This window comes from Lepisma saccharinum, chromosome 3 (assembly GCF_977018435.1).
Source record: "Lepisma saccharinum chromosome 3, izLepSacc3.1, whole genome shotgun sequence".
Lineage (NCBI taxonomy): Eukaryota > Metazoa > Arthropoda > Insecta > Zygentoma > Lepismatidae > Lepisma > Lepisma saccharinum.
Genome location: NC_139231.1, coordinates 104,122,469 through 104,140,476, shown reverse-complemented (window position 1 = coordinate 104,140,476; position 18,008 = coordinate 104,122,469). Strand labels below are relative to the sequence as shown.

Below are 18,008 nucleotides of genomic sequence, written 5' to 3'. Positions count from 1 at the left end.
CCAATTTCTACAGAGTTGACTTCAGTGCCTCTCACGCATTGGCACATATCTTCATGCAGAAGTCACGCTCGATAGCGCCATTGATGCATCACGTGACCGTAAGAATATGATAAGAGAACCAAACCTAACATGCATATATACAATTATAATTATGCCTCATTCTAATTATTCCTTCGTTATTTCGTTAGGAGAATCAGGTTTAAGCCTCTTAGCTACCACTTTTCGTGACGTGTCGACGCGTAGACGAACCCCTCACACAATGTTACATAACAACCTATCGCATAGATATTACAAGCTGTTCCAAATGAAAATGCAATTTGCTACTTTTCTACAATTAGAAGCTCAGAACTACTAATCTTGAAATTAGAATAATTGAGACATGCTGTTACGGAAGAAACGAATTTTTAATTCTTATAAAAGAAAGCTTAACTTCTAAAAGAACAAACAAAATATTGCTTACTCTACAGTTCGAGGAAGCAGTCACCAGATCTAAAGTATGCCGCCCTTAGGTTAGTGCAAAAATTCTGCCCTCCCCCACCACCTTCTGTGAAGATTTTGATGATTGTGGATGTGTTACGACAGATGTAAATGAATTTTACATTAACACAAAAATCGAAAAATGATGGTATAATTTGTTAAAATTGACCAATATACAAATGAAACATAAATTTAAATAAAACACTTGTCTTGAAACAAATTTTAATAACTTTATTTACACGTGTTGATTTTTTTATGCATATAAATAGATGAATTCCAAAAATATTTACTGCGTTTAGGCACTAAAATTAAAACTAGTAAAAAACATACATTGTCTTAATTGAGGGACATTGTGACGGTGCCAAAGTTATTTTTCAAACATTATGGTACATGCGTGGAAGTTTACCCTTGCAATGCTATATGCTAGCTATCTTTGCCATTAAAGTCATTGGGACTTACTATTCAAAAGAAGCTGCAAACGAAAATGGAATATTGTTTGCAAAACAAGAACCAAACTGCACGTTTCCCAATGTTTGTGTTTTCTGAGACTGATCTGCAAAGATAGAGCCCTCTATTCTTTGTTTAATAGATTTAGAAAAATAATATAGCAAATATTACTTGTTCCACTAATACAGCCCTCTGAGATAAAGAAATAAAATGATTGCCTAAAAGATGTAGTTGTAAGAATAACGTTTTGTGAAACTAGAGATACTGGGTTCGAATTCTAATTAAAGGTAATGTAATGGGGTTCTGTAGTTATCATCTCTACCATTCCAAGAATTCAGGCGAAAAGTCTAAATAGAAAATTGCCATAAAATAACAAATACAATAAAAGCAGTAATATTGATTATTACTTTTCGAGCAAAAATTCAAACAGGAAACATCAAACATTTTGGGTATGAACCACAATAAGCGTATGTTCCAATATTTAGTGATCATGGGTTTAAAATGCGCCGTAATGAAACGTGCATGCCTATTTCGCTTAATTGGAAGTCTTTATTAACTACTTCAACGTGTGTAGCTCTTGCAAAACTTCAGCTGGAAGAACAGTTTATGGTTCGCCATCTTGAAACACGTTAACCAATTTTGCCCAGAAGAAACACAACCCGAAATATATGGTATGGCATATAAAATAAAACTAAACTTCTTCACACAACAGTCTTTGAGGACCAAGGCCTGCCAAGTGCCTTTTCGTTGGGCGAAACATGGTCATTGCATCGAGTCCTACCGCCGCTACGCTACGATAACTAGTTTCCGGAAGAATTTCAGCACAGAAGCTCTAAATTTACATAGTTGTATTAACAATTTTATTACATAATCACAGCCCAAATAATACCCTAGAGGTCCTACGAGTGTTGTTGACTAAGCTTGATAATCGAGTCCAGACATCATTTTGAAAATGTTATAGATGGGCCAGTACTCGAGACATTTGAAACGTTATATACATTAACGTTCCCAACCTCAAGATCGATGAATATAACATGGCCAATGCTTCAGTTTCCACAGCGATTATCTCCGAAATAGTGTATTTTATTTGGAAACTGCACTAAAATAGTTCACTTTCACTGAAGCTATTGCTAATCACTGTTGTTAGATGGAAGATAAAATTTGGAAGTTACAAACTCAACAGGCTTCCAGTACAAGAGTAACAATGAGAGTCAATGAATGTAGCTAGTAATTACGATTGCACTCAGGCACGTAATTCAACGATATCCCTTTTATCCAGGAATTGATTGTCCCTTCAAGCAATCAGGCTATTGACGCAGAGCTGCGGTTATGCAGTCAGAGTGCATTGTGACGTGGCTTTAGGGTTTTGTAATTGGCATCGAACGAGACCGCTCTCGTCATAGTGAAAATTCATGTAAATCATGGAGAGCACCCTTCAACTTCCAATTCTAGCCATGACAATCCATTTGACGCGTCACGTGATGTTCGGAGCATGAATGCAATTTCGTCGACAACTCCTCACACTTCGATGGATCTTTGACGGGAATTGAGTCAATCATTTGAGAAGATCTCTTTACTACTGATCTGGTGTACATAACCACTACCTTGTTGTTGGAAGCTACAGACGTTAGTGCTCTGCTATATGTCTACAAGAGGTTATGCGTATGTTATAATCAGATTATGTGTATTCTGGTCTCTGAATCCGGTTTGCTGATTTGTTTTTGTTTATTAAGTATCTTCCTTATTTTCGGTTTGGCTGTTCACTTATTTAATCGTTGGATCAACCGCGATGAAGCAGAGAAGAGATTGAGGGACTGGAAGAAATAGAGAACGACGCTGTGACTTTGTTAAAAATATATTACTTGAGCAATGGCTTCAAGTGACTAAGAAAGAACTGTGGTAATTAGGTCAGCCTCAGAAGAACGGCCATCCAAATTAACACCGCCCAAAGAACACTAAACGGAACCCTTTTACTGGTATATTGTACCTTACATGCATGACCTCTGCATGGTGTATTCGCCTTTGGTATCACGCCTAGGGCTCTTGTACACGTACAAACGCACACATGTCACTGAAATCTATATCGTCTCTCACATGTGTATCCGAAAAATTCACTTTTTAGCATTTTTTTTCTGTCCCCAATCTCACCATACATTCTTTACCAATATCCTGTCGGCGGAAGTCTGTGGTCAGGCACTTTTTGTAACTGCTGAGTTGTCCCTAGGCAGGAAAATAACTAGTCGGAGCCTTGCAGGCCAAATGCACCACAGTATGATGGCGGGATTTGAATTCGATTGATTACGAGTATGTCTCTAACATTTGGACAAATTGAAAGTTTGCATTTGTCCCAAATTCATGATGCAGAGTCGACACAGAAATTTTGGAGATCCGAACCGGAATTGAACCCGGAACCGCTCGTACCGAATGGGAGAACAGTAACCATTGGGTTATAATAACTGAAACAGAAATGAAGGAAATGAACACAGTAAAATAGATGTGAAGGCTTGAACTACTTGTACGTGCTTGGCTACAATTGACTCGGAGCAATGCAATTCAGAACGTTCATAAATGAGCTGTTCGATGGTTAGCCGCCTTGAATTTTTTGTACAACAGAAAATGCAATAATGGTAGTTAGTATGGGAGTACAATTGTGGGAAAAGATGCATTTTTCACGAAATCAATAATTTAAAGACAATGAAAAAGTTAATTTATTTGGGGCGCGTTATTCTAATGCTCACCCAGTTTGTTCTCTTGTGGGAAAAATACGATCATATTTTTTTCAAGCATGAGGATTGGAAAGAAATCGTGACAAATTGTCGGGAGATGGAGATGTGTTAATCGCATTTTAATAGAATTTCCGATTAAGTTTTCCTTGTCCTTTCAAGAAAACTAGAAGACCAGCGACGCCTGAATTTTTAAGTGTACCAGAGGCACATAAAATCTCTTCCTAACGAGTTGTCGCTTTTGGGACACTGTTTCATTTCATCCTTTCTGTCCGAATCTATCGTCTTCCACGACACAGCAATTTATCTTGCTTAATGGTCGCATTCCAAACACGTTATTGATTTAGCATTAAGTCAACATTGATTTCGTCAACTCCTTTCGCGTATTCTTTCTTAAGGAAAACAGAAGGATTTAAATGATCTGGAGCTTCGTTGTCTTGTTCTTAATCCCCTTCTGAACAATGCACATCGCATGTATTTGACGCAGATACGATTTTCAAGTCACACAACCTCTTCTCAAAACCATGTCTAAAATTAGCATTGCCTTAATATTAGGGTGTGATTGGCATATACAGATGATTTTTTCCTTCATTCGTATATTCAGATTTTTTTAAAATTCGGAAATTTGAAGTATCCGTGGGTTTCCAACACGATATCGGCCAATTTGAAAAGAGGATCTTCGACATTTGGATATTTTGTCTACTTTTTTTAGCCACGCGCGTTTTTTTAACAAACTGATAAATTTTGATATTCTTTACTTCTCAGTGGTGAAAAAAGTGTTGAACAATTCATGTATCGAAGGTCATACACGGTTAGTCACCAAAAATATGGGCTTCCCCGATGGTGCAGCGTTAACGTCGTCTCCTTGCAATCAAAGGGTCTCGGGTTCGATACCCAGTGGAGGCACATAGTGGTTTGGATCTCAGTTTAAACTGTAGGTCCAGTCTCGATTAGCCTTTTTGTGCATATACAGCGGACTTGTCATCCCATATATTTTCGTGGAAATCTGTGGAATTTTCTCACAGAAAGCATTCAAAGCTCACCGAGTCCTCAACTAAATTAAAAGCGAGCTGCCTGTGTTGAATGACCAACGTGCGATTTAATACAATATTATCTTCATTTATAGGTGAGTTTCAGGTTAAAATCTAGGTCGAATTGTGGCCCGCGTATCTTTCTATTTCTCCTTTCATCTAGTAATTATTCATATTCATTGTCCCGGTTAACCTAATAAGAGAAAGATACGTTAAATAACCAAAAGACAGCAATAATTAAAACCCAATCAATTTCCTTGGTCCGCGTGCCTTACAGGAAAATATATCTACAAATTCCAAACGTCATTCTGCCGATAGAAACAAACCAATGTCAAAATCTAAAAGACTTGCGTGAAGTAAAATAAAGAAAACCTTACGCTTTAGAATGGATAGTCAATTCCATACATACCAAACACTTGTGGAAATGCAACAAGTTTTGAGAGACGTCCGTGCCTTACCCAGGGACACCCTGTCAGCGGTCGCCTCCCGGTTGAGCCAGAAGGAGACCCAGGACAGCACCACGAGCAGCACACAGGGGCCGTACACTTGGATGAGGAAGTTGCCCATGTGGCGCTGAAGGTGGAAGCTTACGAGAAGCATCGAGTACTCACCTGCAACGAACGGAGAGTGCCGTTATCAGAAGGGGACAGGCTTCCACATAAACACAATTAGTGGACAAGGTATGTGTCCAGGTAGATTTCATGATGGAAAGCATCATAACTAGTACAGATTATTTTTACGAAACAGATGTTCTCGTGCGATCATCCAGGTTAAACCAGAATGTTTCCAACATTGCGAGAGCTGACATAGCCATCATATTCAGGGAATATCATCACAATATTCCCTGAAGCCTCTAGGACACAAGCCTCAGTCTAACCTGTTTGTTTGCCCGAGAACACTTCTTATATAAAGTAATATCTAAGTTATCAAGTTATTGTCCGTCAGGCCGTCCGTCGTCACTGATAACACCACTTTATTGCATTTGATGTGCTACAAGATAGCGTTGGACGTGGAAATTTGGAAACGAATAGACAACACTAAGAAAGTAAGTAGTAGAAGAGTTATACATTTGTTTCTTTACAACATTCTTGACCACGTTACTACGTTACCAAAACATTGTCCTTAGTGTAGGACCTTCACATTAATTTATTTCGCTTCTTAAGAAGGAACAGAATCTATCCAATATTTGCCAGCAACATCAAGAAGTGTTAAAGGAACCGTATTTCACCTAAAAATGTTTGCTGAAATGCATCTATCACATGACGATTTTCATCAAGGTACAAATATATATTATATATTCTCAGCCAAATATGTATTGCAACGTCTTTATTTTTCTATTTGTGGTGCAGTACATCTTGTATATGCATTTCATAACAATGAATCCTATATTCTGTTCCCCGTGAAGCAACATTTTTTGTGGTTCGCATCCCATTTTCAACTGCAGATTCAATCCCCATTATCCTATGTGTGAATAAAGTAGGCTTGTATGTATACTCTCCTGAATGCAGTTCGAAAAAATATATTTTTGTGGTAAAATATTCTGAAGATACTTGTTTTTACACTACTTCCACTCTTTCAATCTGCAAAAATTAAGCAGACCTTTACTTCCATACGTACCCACATGTAAGCAAAGTTTTATTTCATTAGCGTCAGAGACGAAGTTTAAAAATTTAGCTTTCGGAAGTTTGAAAACTTTGGGAAGAAAATCCTCCTCGCTTGGAGATGAAATAAATATTAAATCCCTGCTGCTCCAGTTTTCATACGAACTGAAAACAGATGATGCGTCAATATGAAACTTTAGTCTTTCTAACACAATAGTGTTTTTCCCCTTAAGAAGCTTACTTTCGCTTTTCTCCCTTAAAATCCGTTCAGTAACTTTTTCAACGACCCAGGAGATAAAAAAAACCCTCCCCCTCAGTGACTCAAAGGTCTTGTGAAGCTATTGATCCGAAAGTGAAAGAATTTCTAATGGACAGACGCTGTTACATCTTTCGTGGTAGCGAAGGAACGAACAAACAAAATTATGATTTAAAACGATTCTTTATTTCTATAACCTCTTCTCATGTCTTGGCTCCTCACAAAATTGCTGCGGGAGATTCCTAGTTACTCTTTGCTTAAATGTTATGGCCATTGGTTGGTTGGTTTGAAGCTCAGTTGACGCACTAATTGAAACTGTGATGCGCTCCAAAGCAAAGTAAACTATGATATCATAATTGCCCAATCAATATTGTTCGTCATCAGGGGTCCTGAGTTCGAATTCCAGCCTGGTCATGAGTTTTCTTTGTGAGTGTTCCTTCATCTATTTCATCACATCATCATCCATCCTCATCGCCGCGATTAGCTAAAGAAAGCGAAGTAAAGTATACCACATCAATCAATCAAATATTGTTTCTTAATGTAGATCTCGATTTTAATTATCACTGCTCTACAGTGATTTTGCTGTTTGGAAAATGTTGACATTTTCTTAATAATTTCGATGTGGAAACATCAAAAATGATGTTTGTTTTGCTCCATCACGTACAGTTTTTGCACAAAACTCGAATTTCAGAAATTTTATATTTACATTAAAAAATGCCAATAGTTCAATATGGACGTATTCGTTTTTAACAGATATTTATGAAATATATCTTCTTTTTTGCAAATGAAACAGTACAGCTCATGCGACATACACAGAATAACCTGTTAGTGTACTTACTGCTTTACAGCTAGGTTCGGATTCTGATTCCGTGAGCGACACACAAGATGATGATTACTGCGTTCAGGAGGGAAACGAGCCCCACCTCTTTACGCAACCAGAACTTAATGATTTGGTGAGAGATTTGAATTTATCAAAGCAAGCTGTTGAACTCTTAGGATCGAGATTGAAAGGGAAAAATTTACTTGCTGCAGGGACATCTTCAACATTATTTAGGCATCGGGAGCAGGAATTTATTCAATACTTTTCTGCGGAAGAAGATTTGGTGTATTGGAATGAAAGTAAAAAAAAAGTAAAGTGCTCCCCTTGGAGCATTGGAATGATGTGACCAAACTCATGATGAGACTTACAGGAAATGGCTATTCTGCACAGGATTGGAGGTTATTCATAGATTCAAACAAGTTAAGTTTAAAGGCTGTCCTATCACACAATGAATACCCTTCTGTGCCATTAGCATATTCCGTACACCTCAAGGAGAATTACCAAAATATGTCACTGCTCTTGCAGAAGATAAATTACGGAGAACAGAATTGGGTTTTGTGTGGTGACCTAAAAGTTATTTGTTTATTGATGGGACATCAACTAGGATACACAAAATATCCATGTTATATTTGCGAATGGAACAGTAGAGATAGAGAGAAACACTGGACACGAACGCATCCAGGGCAGTAAAAATGTGACGAACTCCAGCCTAGTTGACCCTGCGAGGATACTATTACCTCCATTACATATAAAATTAGTTCTCATGAAGCAATTCGTTAAGTCTCTCGATAAGAATGGAGAGTGTTTCAAATACCTCACCAAAAACTTTCCAAGTATCTTACATGCTAAGTTGAAAGAGGGAATTTTCATAGGACCTCAAATACGAAAGTCATTTCAAGATTCCAGTTTCGAAGAATGCATGGACAACATGGAAAAGGAAGCTTGGACAGCTTTCAGAAGTGTATGTGAAAATTTCTTGGGTAATAACAGACATGAAAATTACAAGAGCATCGTGTCTCATATGCTGCTCAAGTTAAAAAATGTAGGATGCAACAGGAGCCTTAAAATTCATTTCCTGTTCTCGCATTTGGACAGATTTCCTCCTAACTTAGGTGAAGTCGGTGAGGAACATGGAGAGCGTTTCCATCAAGATATTAGCGACATCGAGCACCGATACCAGGGAAGATGGAGTACAACAATGATGGTGGATTACTGTTAGACGTTGCTACGTGACGAACCAAACACCGTTCACAAGAGAAAATCCAATCTTCGAAGCTTCCAAATAGGGAAAAAGAAGAAATGAGGTAAATATCTAATTCAAATTATACATTTCGTATACTTTTTATGACTATTTGTTGTGAGATTTACATTCCTTGTGTAATATTTCCCTAATGTCTGTAACTTGATTTTCGTATGTAAATACCGCTCTCGGCTGAAATTTAATTTCTATTTTGTGAAAAATTCTGAAGTGATGGAAGAAAACCAATAACATATTCGTGATCAGCGTACTTGAAATATCTTATATCACCTCTTAACCGGAAAACAGCTCTCAAAAAGTTTCATTTCGTAGAGCAGTGATTCTATGCGGAGGAAATGGACAGTCAAATTTTTGCCTCCAATATGTTTACAATGAGGTTCTCTCAGTAATGGGACTGCCAAACTACCCAATTGATAAGCTTAGGTGACTTTTAAATTTATCTAAACGCAGGGCCATGAAATTAGGCGGGTGGCAGAAGTTCGCGCTGTTGCCACGTCAGAGCACAACCCCGTGTGTTCGGAGGTTTAAGAGAATGAAAGATCTCGTTGTAGATTTTGGTCTTTATAATCCATGTGATACAAATTCAAAGTATTTGCTCGAAAGGTCAGGGATGACTCAAATGTTCCCCGGAGAGAGGTCAGTCTGACGCTCGAACTTGGCAACGCTGTCCCGACTTTTGCCCCACTCTCGCTTTGCTTTTCCCATATGTGGCACCAGCGCAATTCTGCTCAGCCGCCTATTTTGATGGCCGTGCAATTAGTTTCTCATGGCATCAAGTTATCTTGCATAAAAACAAAGAAAATTAAGTTTCTACACCATGCGACATAAAAAAATCTGCCCACTTCTACTCGTGACGGTACAATATTGTTTACTAAAAGTCCAAAATGAACGTACATCGTCAGGGTTTTTTTTTTTCAACTAATGATGTTTATTTTCCAATTCTTCTCCCGCACGTATCTAAGGCCGAGATTTTTTGGCGCCCATGTCGAGAGGATCGATGAGCTAGTTTTACGACGCGCTCTTTTCGTTTAAAGAAAATTCCATCTGCCGGGGTTTCCACCCCATTAAGCAATTACGGCGAGGCCTAATGCACTAACTCTGTTGCCGAATTGAGTGGGCAATCTTTCTCGCCGAACAGGCTTCCGATTCGAGAAGTCGAGGATGACCTCCATATCTGTTTAACAGAGGAGCTACAGAGGCCCTCGGGAAGTGAACGGATATACCTAGGAACGCTTTGCGGAGATGGAGATATCTCATCTCTTCTTGCACCTTACGAGGCTTCAGATAATAAAAGTACTACATTTCCACTACTAACTCCTTGTAGTCAAGTAACCTACAACATTAAACAAACTGGCGCGTTGCAATTGGTAATTGCAATTAAAAAATGACTCTCGTGAACGATATTTATGTTCATAAATTACGCTCCTCTTCAGTTAGTGCCTCTAATAGCAATGTGTCAACCCTTTCCTTATAACACCTTATTTGCAGATACTTGAATTGAACCGATATTATTCATTGCGTGTAATTGATACTTTCCCCATTTCTTTTAATGGAACGGGCTATCATTCTTCTTCGTTAAGATAACAAATGAGTAGGGTGATTTAATTAACGTTGCTTCTTTCAATTAAGTTAATCGTAATGACGAAGAGAGACATTATATTGTAGTTGTTTGTTATTTAATGTATGTTCGTTTCTTGATTTGGCAAATATTTAAGACGTCACAGACAACTAGTAGAGTAAAGGATGGGAAGTTCGCCACCAAAATGCTTTTCATTTTTTCCCTTCTAAACGAATTGGGAGAGAAGGACAAAATTTATACGATACAAAAAGTAGTCATTGTGGATTATGAGGAATATAACATAAATACTGTGTTACTTATACTTATGACGTAATATTAAAAATACTAAAATGAGAAAAAGTGGCGAAATTCCCGCTACATGCTGGGAAATTCGCCATATAACTTATTTATCATTTTATCGTCAGTTTAAGTGTATGAAATACCAAGTTGTTGCCAATAAGTCAGACAACAAAGTGTTAAAGACCTACAAATGACTATACAAAACTGCTTAAAAAGATACAATACAAACATGTTTAAGAAACATAGGCCTAAATGTTCATATGCATTGTGAACAAGTTGTGTGTGAAAGATCGCCTGTAAGAAGGGAAATTCGACACATTTTCTGTTACTCTGGCGAATTTAACAGCAAATGCACAGTCGAAACAAAACAACTTATGTATACTTGTACATGCACGCTTTCCAAAGCAAATCTTTTCACGACATTCTTAAGGTTTGAAGTTACGATATCAATAATTAAAAAGAAGAAAAACATTTCTTATCTGCCACGAAATGACAATTTCCAACGTAGCATTGAAATTCGGCACCTTTCTTTGTCTTCTGTGTAGACGCAACTGCGCATTCCAAACTGTACTGCTTGCTTGCTAGTTCGCTCACCACACTGTAGTTTTCAGTGGAAACAAGACTCATGTTACTTGATTTTTTTACAGGCATCAGTGAGTGTTTCCAACCTATAGTTTCTATCTACGATTACAAAAACCACAAGTACTGCGAAATTCCCAGCATGGCGAACATCCCTTCTTTTACCCTATTTGATGTGCAAATACACTAACCTATTATGTCAACCTGGCAACATAATTTAACAAACCGAGAGGTTTATCAACAATCTCGAGAGAGCATAATAACTAGATAACTGTAATATGGAAATATGTAGAACAGTAGCGATGTATGTATTTAAGTTTCTAAATTGTTGTTAAGTGCGTTCACAAATAATAAAGCTTTCTATTAAGGTGAAACAGGAAGTCTTGATTACCACTACTGACGATTACCAGTCTTTTGCTAACGACGTGAGGAGCGATGGGTTAATTTCTAAACAGATTCAAAGGTACGTAACAAAGGATATTGCATCGGTGACGAAGGGCGTTGAGTGGATGACTCACCATCTCTATTTCACCTAATCATTAAATCATCTTCATCAATGTGATTAGTTAAACTGAAAAGAATCAAATTACGAAGGAGGCAAAGACAGGGGAAGGAAGATATAATCTCAGCATGCATCTCTTGGAGGGAAACCATGGACAACGTACGTTAGGCTCGTGCCTGGATTAGAACATGTACTCTCCTGATAAAAGGAGGTGAAAAATTGACGAAACAAACTTATACAGATTCTGAATAAGTATTAGTGTTTTTTAAAGTTACTTTTCTGCAATTTTGGCTAATCGTGATGCCGAGGATGAATGGTCATTAGATGAATTCTTTTTAGGGAAACCCACGTATGCGCAGGCCAGAAGTCAAACCTGTAACGTTCGACAGCGATATTGTGAGTCAATCCGTAAACGCATTCCGCCACCGATACGGCTGTTTGGAAACAAGAGAATCAATGTATAACTGTATAAAGGCAGATTATAGGCCTTCCGAAGAAAAAAAAGAAAAAAACCAGAAAAAACACCCATGTATATACGTTAAGTGTTTAAGGAGACATAAATAGCATGGAGAGCTGCTGGTAGCATTGTGGTCACACCGAGAAAGAGCGCTGTACAAAACAGGAGGAAGAATTGCATTTGGACGTACCTAGTGCGATCCTGTCGGCGGTGGCCTCCCGGTTGATCCAGAATCCGACCCAGCTGAGGACGATGAGGAGCATGCAGGGGAAGAACACTTGCAGGATAAAGTAGCCCATGTGGCGCTGCAGGTGGAACGACACCACAAGCACACTACGATGGCCTACAAGCAAGCAACATGCCAAACAGGACACATCATAAAGACACTGAGAACATTTGCTCTAGTCTAAGATCAGGAGGTCAACACAGACACCCATTCAACATGTATCAACTACGTACTGGAGGCAGGTGGCTGATCTTTTTTCCTGTTTTCAATAGCAATTGTTTGGAGGAACTTTCTGTTGTACTATAAAGAGAGTGGAGATAAGGAAAAGAGAGTCGAGAGCAGGGAAAGATAGATAGATAAAGGAAAATAGAGATAGAGATAAAGGAAAATAGAGATAGAGATAAAGGAAAATAGAGGTAGAGATAAAGAAAACGAGAGATAGAGATAAATAAAAATAGAGATAGAGATAAAGGAAACGAGAGATAGAGATAAAGGAAACGAGAGATAGAGATAAAGGAAACGAGAGATAGAGATAAAGGAAACGAGAGATAGAGATAAATAAAAAGAGAGATAGAGATAAAGGAAAAGAGAGATAGAGATAAAGGAAGAGAGAGATAGAGATAAAGGAAACGAGAGATAGAGATAAAGGAAAAGAGATATAGAGATAAAGGAAAAGAGAGATAAAGGAAAGATAGATAGAGATAAAGAAAACAGATAGAGATAAGAGAAAGACGGAGATAAGTAAGAGACAGAGAAAAATAAGTGAAACACACACACAGAGAGAAAGGTGAAAGGCACACAGAGATAAGTGAAAGATAGAGAGAACTGATAGAGAGTGATAAAAGTGAAAGAAAGAGTGAGAGAAGTGAATGAGAGTGACACCAGTGAAAGAGAGAAGTTAAAGAGAAAGAAATGAAAGAGAAGTGAAGGAGAGTGAAAGGATAGAGAGACAAGGGAACGAGAAAAGATAAAGAGAGAGAAGAAAAGGAGAGCAAGTTGAAAAACATTGCAAAACACAACGGCCTATAAAAAAACTCAAGACCATTATGTGCCAATTACACTAATTGCAATTCATGGATCAAGCATGGAGTGACTAAACACAATAGCCACAAAAGAATAGAGACTGAAACATTAATTAAAAAAACATTCCCAATTATCAAGACACCTTCGGATTTGAATTAAGGAATCCCTCCCCAAGTCCATGTACACTATTAAAACTGTAACAAAATATCATGAACAAAGAAAATAATTGTGAAATGATCAAAATCGAAAAATCTGGGGAAAAATAAATTAGTAGTGATCTCAAATGAAGGCAGTTGAAAAGTTAAGTGCCTGTTTGGTTAGGAATATTGCGGAGCTGTCCACATCTTCCACGTCTTGCATGTTTTATCAATCAATAGCAATTTTTGTTTTCATAAGTGTTGCAGAGTGAACCCATAGCTCACAGCCAACTATTTTCGAACTTGTATAAGCAGAAACCATTCTGAGGATAGGAGAAGGAAATAATTTTGAAGTATTTTGCATCTAAGAAGTTATTACATAAATACCTTCTTCGAATGTTGAAATTTCTAAGTTGAATACTTAAAGATTTTAATACTTGTGAATTCTGTATTCGACTGGAGAAAGGATGCTTTCATAAAATGATCAACCACCTGAGGTACTGACAGAGGATGAGATCGTGCTAAAGCAGAAACTAGCGTCACTCACTTCTAAGGGTAGAGACTTATGCTAGCGAAACACGTACGCAAAATGTGCACAGACACAATAGAAATGAACTTGATATAAACTGAACATTCGTTAGATTCAAATAGCCAATAATATATTCATAGACATCCTTGCTCAAATTGATTCTGAACATATTTAATTTTTAAAAGCCTTCTTTCTCTTTTAGTATAGGTTTTCATATTTCCACCAATATATGCACTGTATTTGTACACATTTTAAATACTGTGTGACGATAATTTAAAATGCTATAAATAAAAATATGCATTTTAACACAGCTGGCAAAATAAACATTGCTTGAGTGTATTTTTCACATTTGTCTCTTCACTTGGAAGAGCCCATGTCATACGTAAATTAACTCTGATGATAACAAATGATATATAGTTCTTCAAAGTTTTAACACATTATCAGGTCCTTTGTTACACATGCAAGTTTTATATTTTACATATTTTTCCAAATTTTACATTCCTATTATTTACATAGCGAAAAGATAGATTGAATGAAAACTTTACACTTAACACCAATGCATCTCTCTTAATGACGAAAATTTACAGTAACTATTAATAAAATGAATTCATTATACATAACAGAATTAAGAACACATGTTTGATTAACTGATAAATGTATTGATAAATACTGAGAGCTATTACTGCAAAAACAGGAAATAATTTAAGATTGGACTGTTATATACTGGCAAGCATGGTACAAATTATGTTGCGCAACTTATGAAGCAAAATCATGATTCGAGTTTTGGACTACAAATCAAATCCTGGTACGTATGAGGTATAAATTATGAAACAAAAAATAGCACTGCGTGGACTCATATTGTCTCTCCAGCGAAATGTGAAATTATGTTCAGATCACAAAGTGCATAAAAGTGGCAGACACGAAAAAAAATGAGCTTCATTTATCAACTGAAAAAATCGCAGAGCCAAAGCGACTTTAAAGACGCTTAAGAAATGAAAAGTAAAGAATGGTTTTAATTTCCATTTTGATTTAACAAGGAGCGGAGGCGCCGATTCCAATCCTCCACCCCCTCCTGATTTGGTTTACAAGTGATGTACTCGCCCCTGAAGGTCATGGAAGCGAGAAGGCAAAGCGCCTCTATTGAAATGATTCCAAAAATTACCCGACGATTTATTTAATCGGAGTAGCAACGTTCTGAAAAACGAGATGATGCAGTAACGAATGTGATGCAAGGGACGGAATTCTTTAGGAAGCTCCTACCATCCTGGATACCCCAGCCCAGAGCCTTTTTAGCTTTTCGTGAAAAAGTGGTAACCGATGCACTCGAATTTGATTTCTATCCATAAGGATAAGAGGTATAACACTTTTGCCTTTACGCTACAGCTCCAGACAACAGTACGAGGATGTTTGCGAAAAACCAATCACGTTGGCGGACCTGTCTCCAACGTTGCCAAGGCTGTAGATAGATGTATACTGCGAGGCTGGCGCGCCAAAGCTTTTTTGCTTGCTTCTGTGAAGCAGACGACGCGAGTGCATTGGCAACAGTGTTCAACTGACGCCGCACTCAGTGGCGGGAACACACAGAGTTAAACCTCGTCCAGTATAGTGTTTGTTGAGTGGAATCTTGAAATATGTGGTTAGCTATGACAAATTGCTGACTCGAACAAGCCGCGATATATAAGCTGGCTTACAAGAACGCCAGAATGGTACCATAGGCGTAATATGAAAAATTTTACATTTCTCAACATAAAAGGTAATGCCAGTTAATTTGTTCTAGTCGTTTTGTAATTACGTTAGGATTGGAGTCATTCTACTCCTCCATTGATTCCTCGGACAAATTTTTATACAGAGAATAGTAATATCCCCCTAGCACCTCGAATGTTGTATTAAGGAGAAAACAGTTTTCTCTGTACCAGATATTGTTTGGCGGTCTTGCCTGTTGAAAAGCAGTGTCGCTGTTACAAGCTATGTTACGTTTCCTTCGCATGAATGACAAAGGGCTCTGAGCGCTGCATTGGACAGCCACCGACGGACAGAATTCATGTCTTGGCGTGCCCATTTCCTCGTGAATCTCCTTTCATTAATTTCATTCAATCACCACTCATCCCCAACGTCGCGATTAGCCAAAGTGGCAGAAAGCGACATTACATCAGAAAAATGTAAACACCATATTTTTTGCCTTCCGCGAGTGGAAATACGATATGTAAGATATGTTAGACTTTACTTAAAAAAAAATGAAAGTCAAACTTTCTGGGAATAAAGTGTTTGTCTTGTTTCCCTCGAGATGACACTCCTGATTTCAGATGTTCAAACACGAAGGGAAAACATCACTAATTTGATTCTTGCGTCGCTTTACTGTCACTTTGGGCTAATCGAGACAATAAGGATGATTGATGATATGATGAAATTGATGAAGCATCCCTTCCTTACGGAGCTTTCCATCGACTGCTATTCTCATATTACTTGTAACTAGTCCGTAAGCAGCGAAAACATAAAAGTGCTTTTGAGGTTTCCGCCATCAAAGTGTAATTTCCCGCCAGGTAGAACTTTCCCTCCGGGGCTTCAAAGCAACAGCCACCAATATTTTCAGCGAAGGAAAGAAACAAAGTTTGGGACCCGAAGTGGTATGAGGTAACAAAGGCAGGCGGTTAACGAATAGCAGACTTTCGTAGGGCTACAAAAGGGACGAATTAATTAGAAAGAGATTAGCCTCGAAACCCTTCAAAAGCCAAAAAAATAATTATACTTGAAAGTTTCAAGGGATGGTAACGTTTGCAAGAAAACTATTAACAAGGCTGATTATCCGTTAGGAAACTCCAGGTACAAGTGCCCCCAACCCCCTCTACTTGTTTGTAAGGGAAGTTTTACCCAAGTTCCTGACCCCGGTTGACCGCTCCTTATAAGGGATTGCGTTGACGTCATCTAAAACAACCTCATTAGTTTATAACTATGTGGACATGCACATCTAGTCACATCAAAGTGTTGAACGTCACCTATTTGACAGGCAGGCTTTTGGCGACGACGAGGATGAAATGAAGGATGGAAGGACTAAAGACACTGAGAAAAATCATTGCAAAATCAACAATAGGATACTGGACTGCGAGGTGATGTGGGTTATTGTATACTATATATACACACAAAATATATTTTCTAAATACATCACATCTAGAAACTGAAAATAGGGTATAGAGCGACCACAAGGAAAAAAAAAACTTGGACGAAAAGTCCCCGCGCAGCTTTCCCTTCTTCCGTTCAGCTCGGCCCATAAGAAAGCTCGGGCCCTCCCCTCCTCGCGGGAGTACGGTGAACAGGAGTCGCGGGTCTGCGCAGGTTTCTTTGCTTGTGGTTCCACTATAATGTAAAGTTTCCCGTGCACATAGCACCTTGCCATGAAGACACATTTAGTGAAAGTGCTGTACAAAATCTCTCTCTCTCAGCTCTTTAATTCACAAAACATTTTCAGAGTATGATATAGTAATGTAATGAGGTGGGTAGTGAGGGTATATCGAGCTTGAATCTCAGTGAAATATCCTCGACCTAAAAAATTATCTTGATGACTGCAAACCATTTTACGGAACAAAAAAATGTTATTTATCAATATGTGTTTTAAATGCCAGTATTCCTATGTTACAAGTCCAATTAAATCGTGAAGTTCGTGTACTATATACACGTATGTATATTATGTTGGAGAGCAGGCACTGCTAAAGAAAATCTTAGCTCCTTGAAATAAATAGTTAATATGTTATATACGTACGAACGCTTAATGTGACTAACTATAAGGTAATAAATTCCTAATCATTGATTATTAGATAGCCTGTATTATAGAATTTGTTCAAAATCTGGACGTGTTCTGGTAATATATTACATGTATGAGTAAATACGACGAATAGATTAAATTCAATATCAGGGATGGCCCAGAAATCAGGATACATCTGTTTCAAGTTATTCAATATCTGTTTTAAAGCATGTTACAAACTGAACATTGCAAGCTGAATATCGATTGTTTGACTTGATTCATTTGATTTATTTTACTTTGCATTTCTACCTCTTTTGGCTAATCGCGAAGATGAGGATGATGAAATGG

General features: G+C 37.8%; 1 protein-coding gene across 1 annotated transcript in view; it reads right to left on the bottom strand.

The window, feature by feature from the left end:
- The window catches only part of Grd (gamma-aminobutyric acid type A receptor subunit Grd), a 161,522-nt gene that overhangs the window by 8,002 nt on the left and 135,512 nt on the right, over positions 1–18,008 (bottom strand). The window contains exon 8 of the mRNA XM_083119073.1: positions 12,200–12,352. Within this exon, the coding sequence (XP_082975199.1) occupies positions 12,200–12,352 (153 nt within the window). The remainder of the gene's footprint in view (positions 1–12,199; positions 12,353–18,008) is intronic.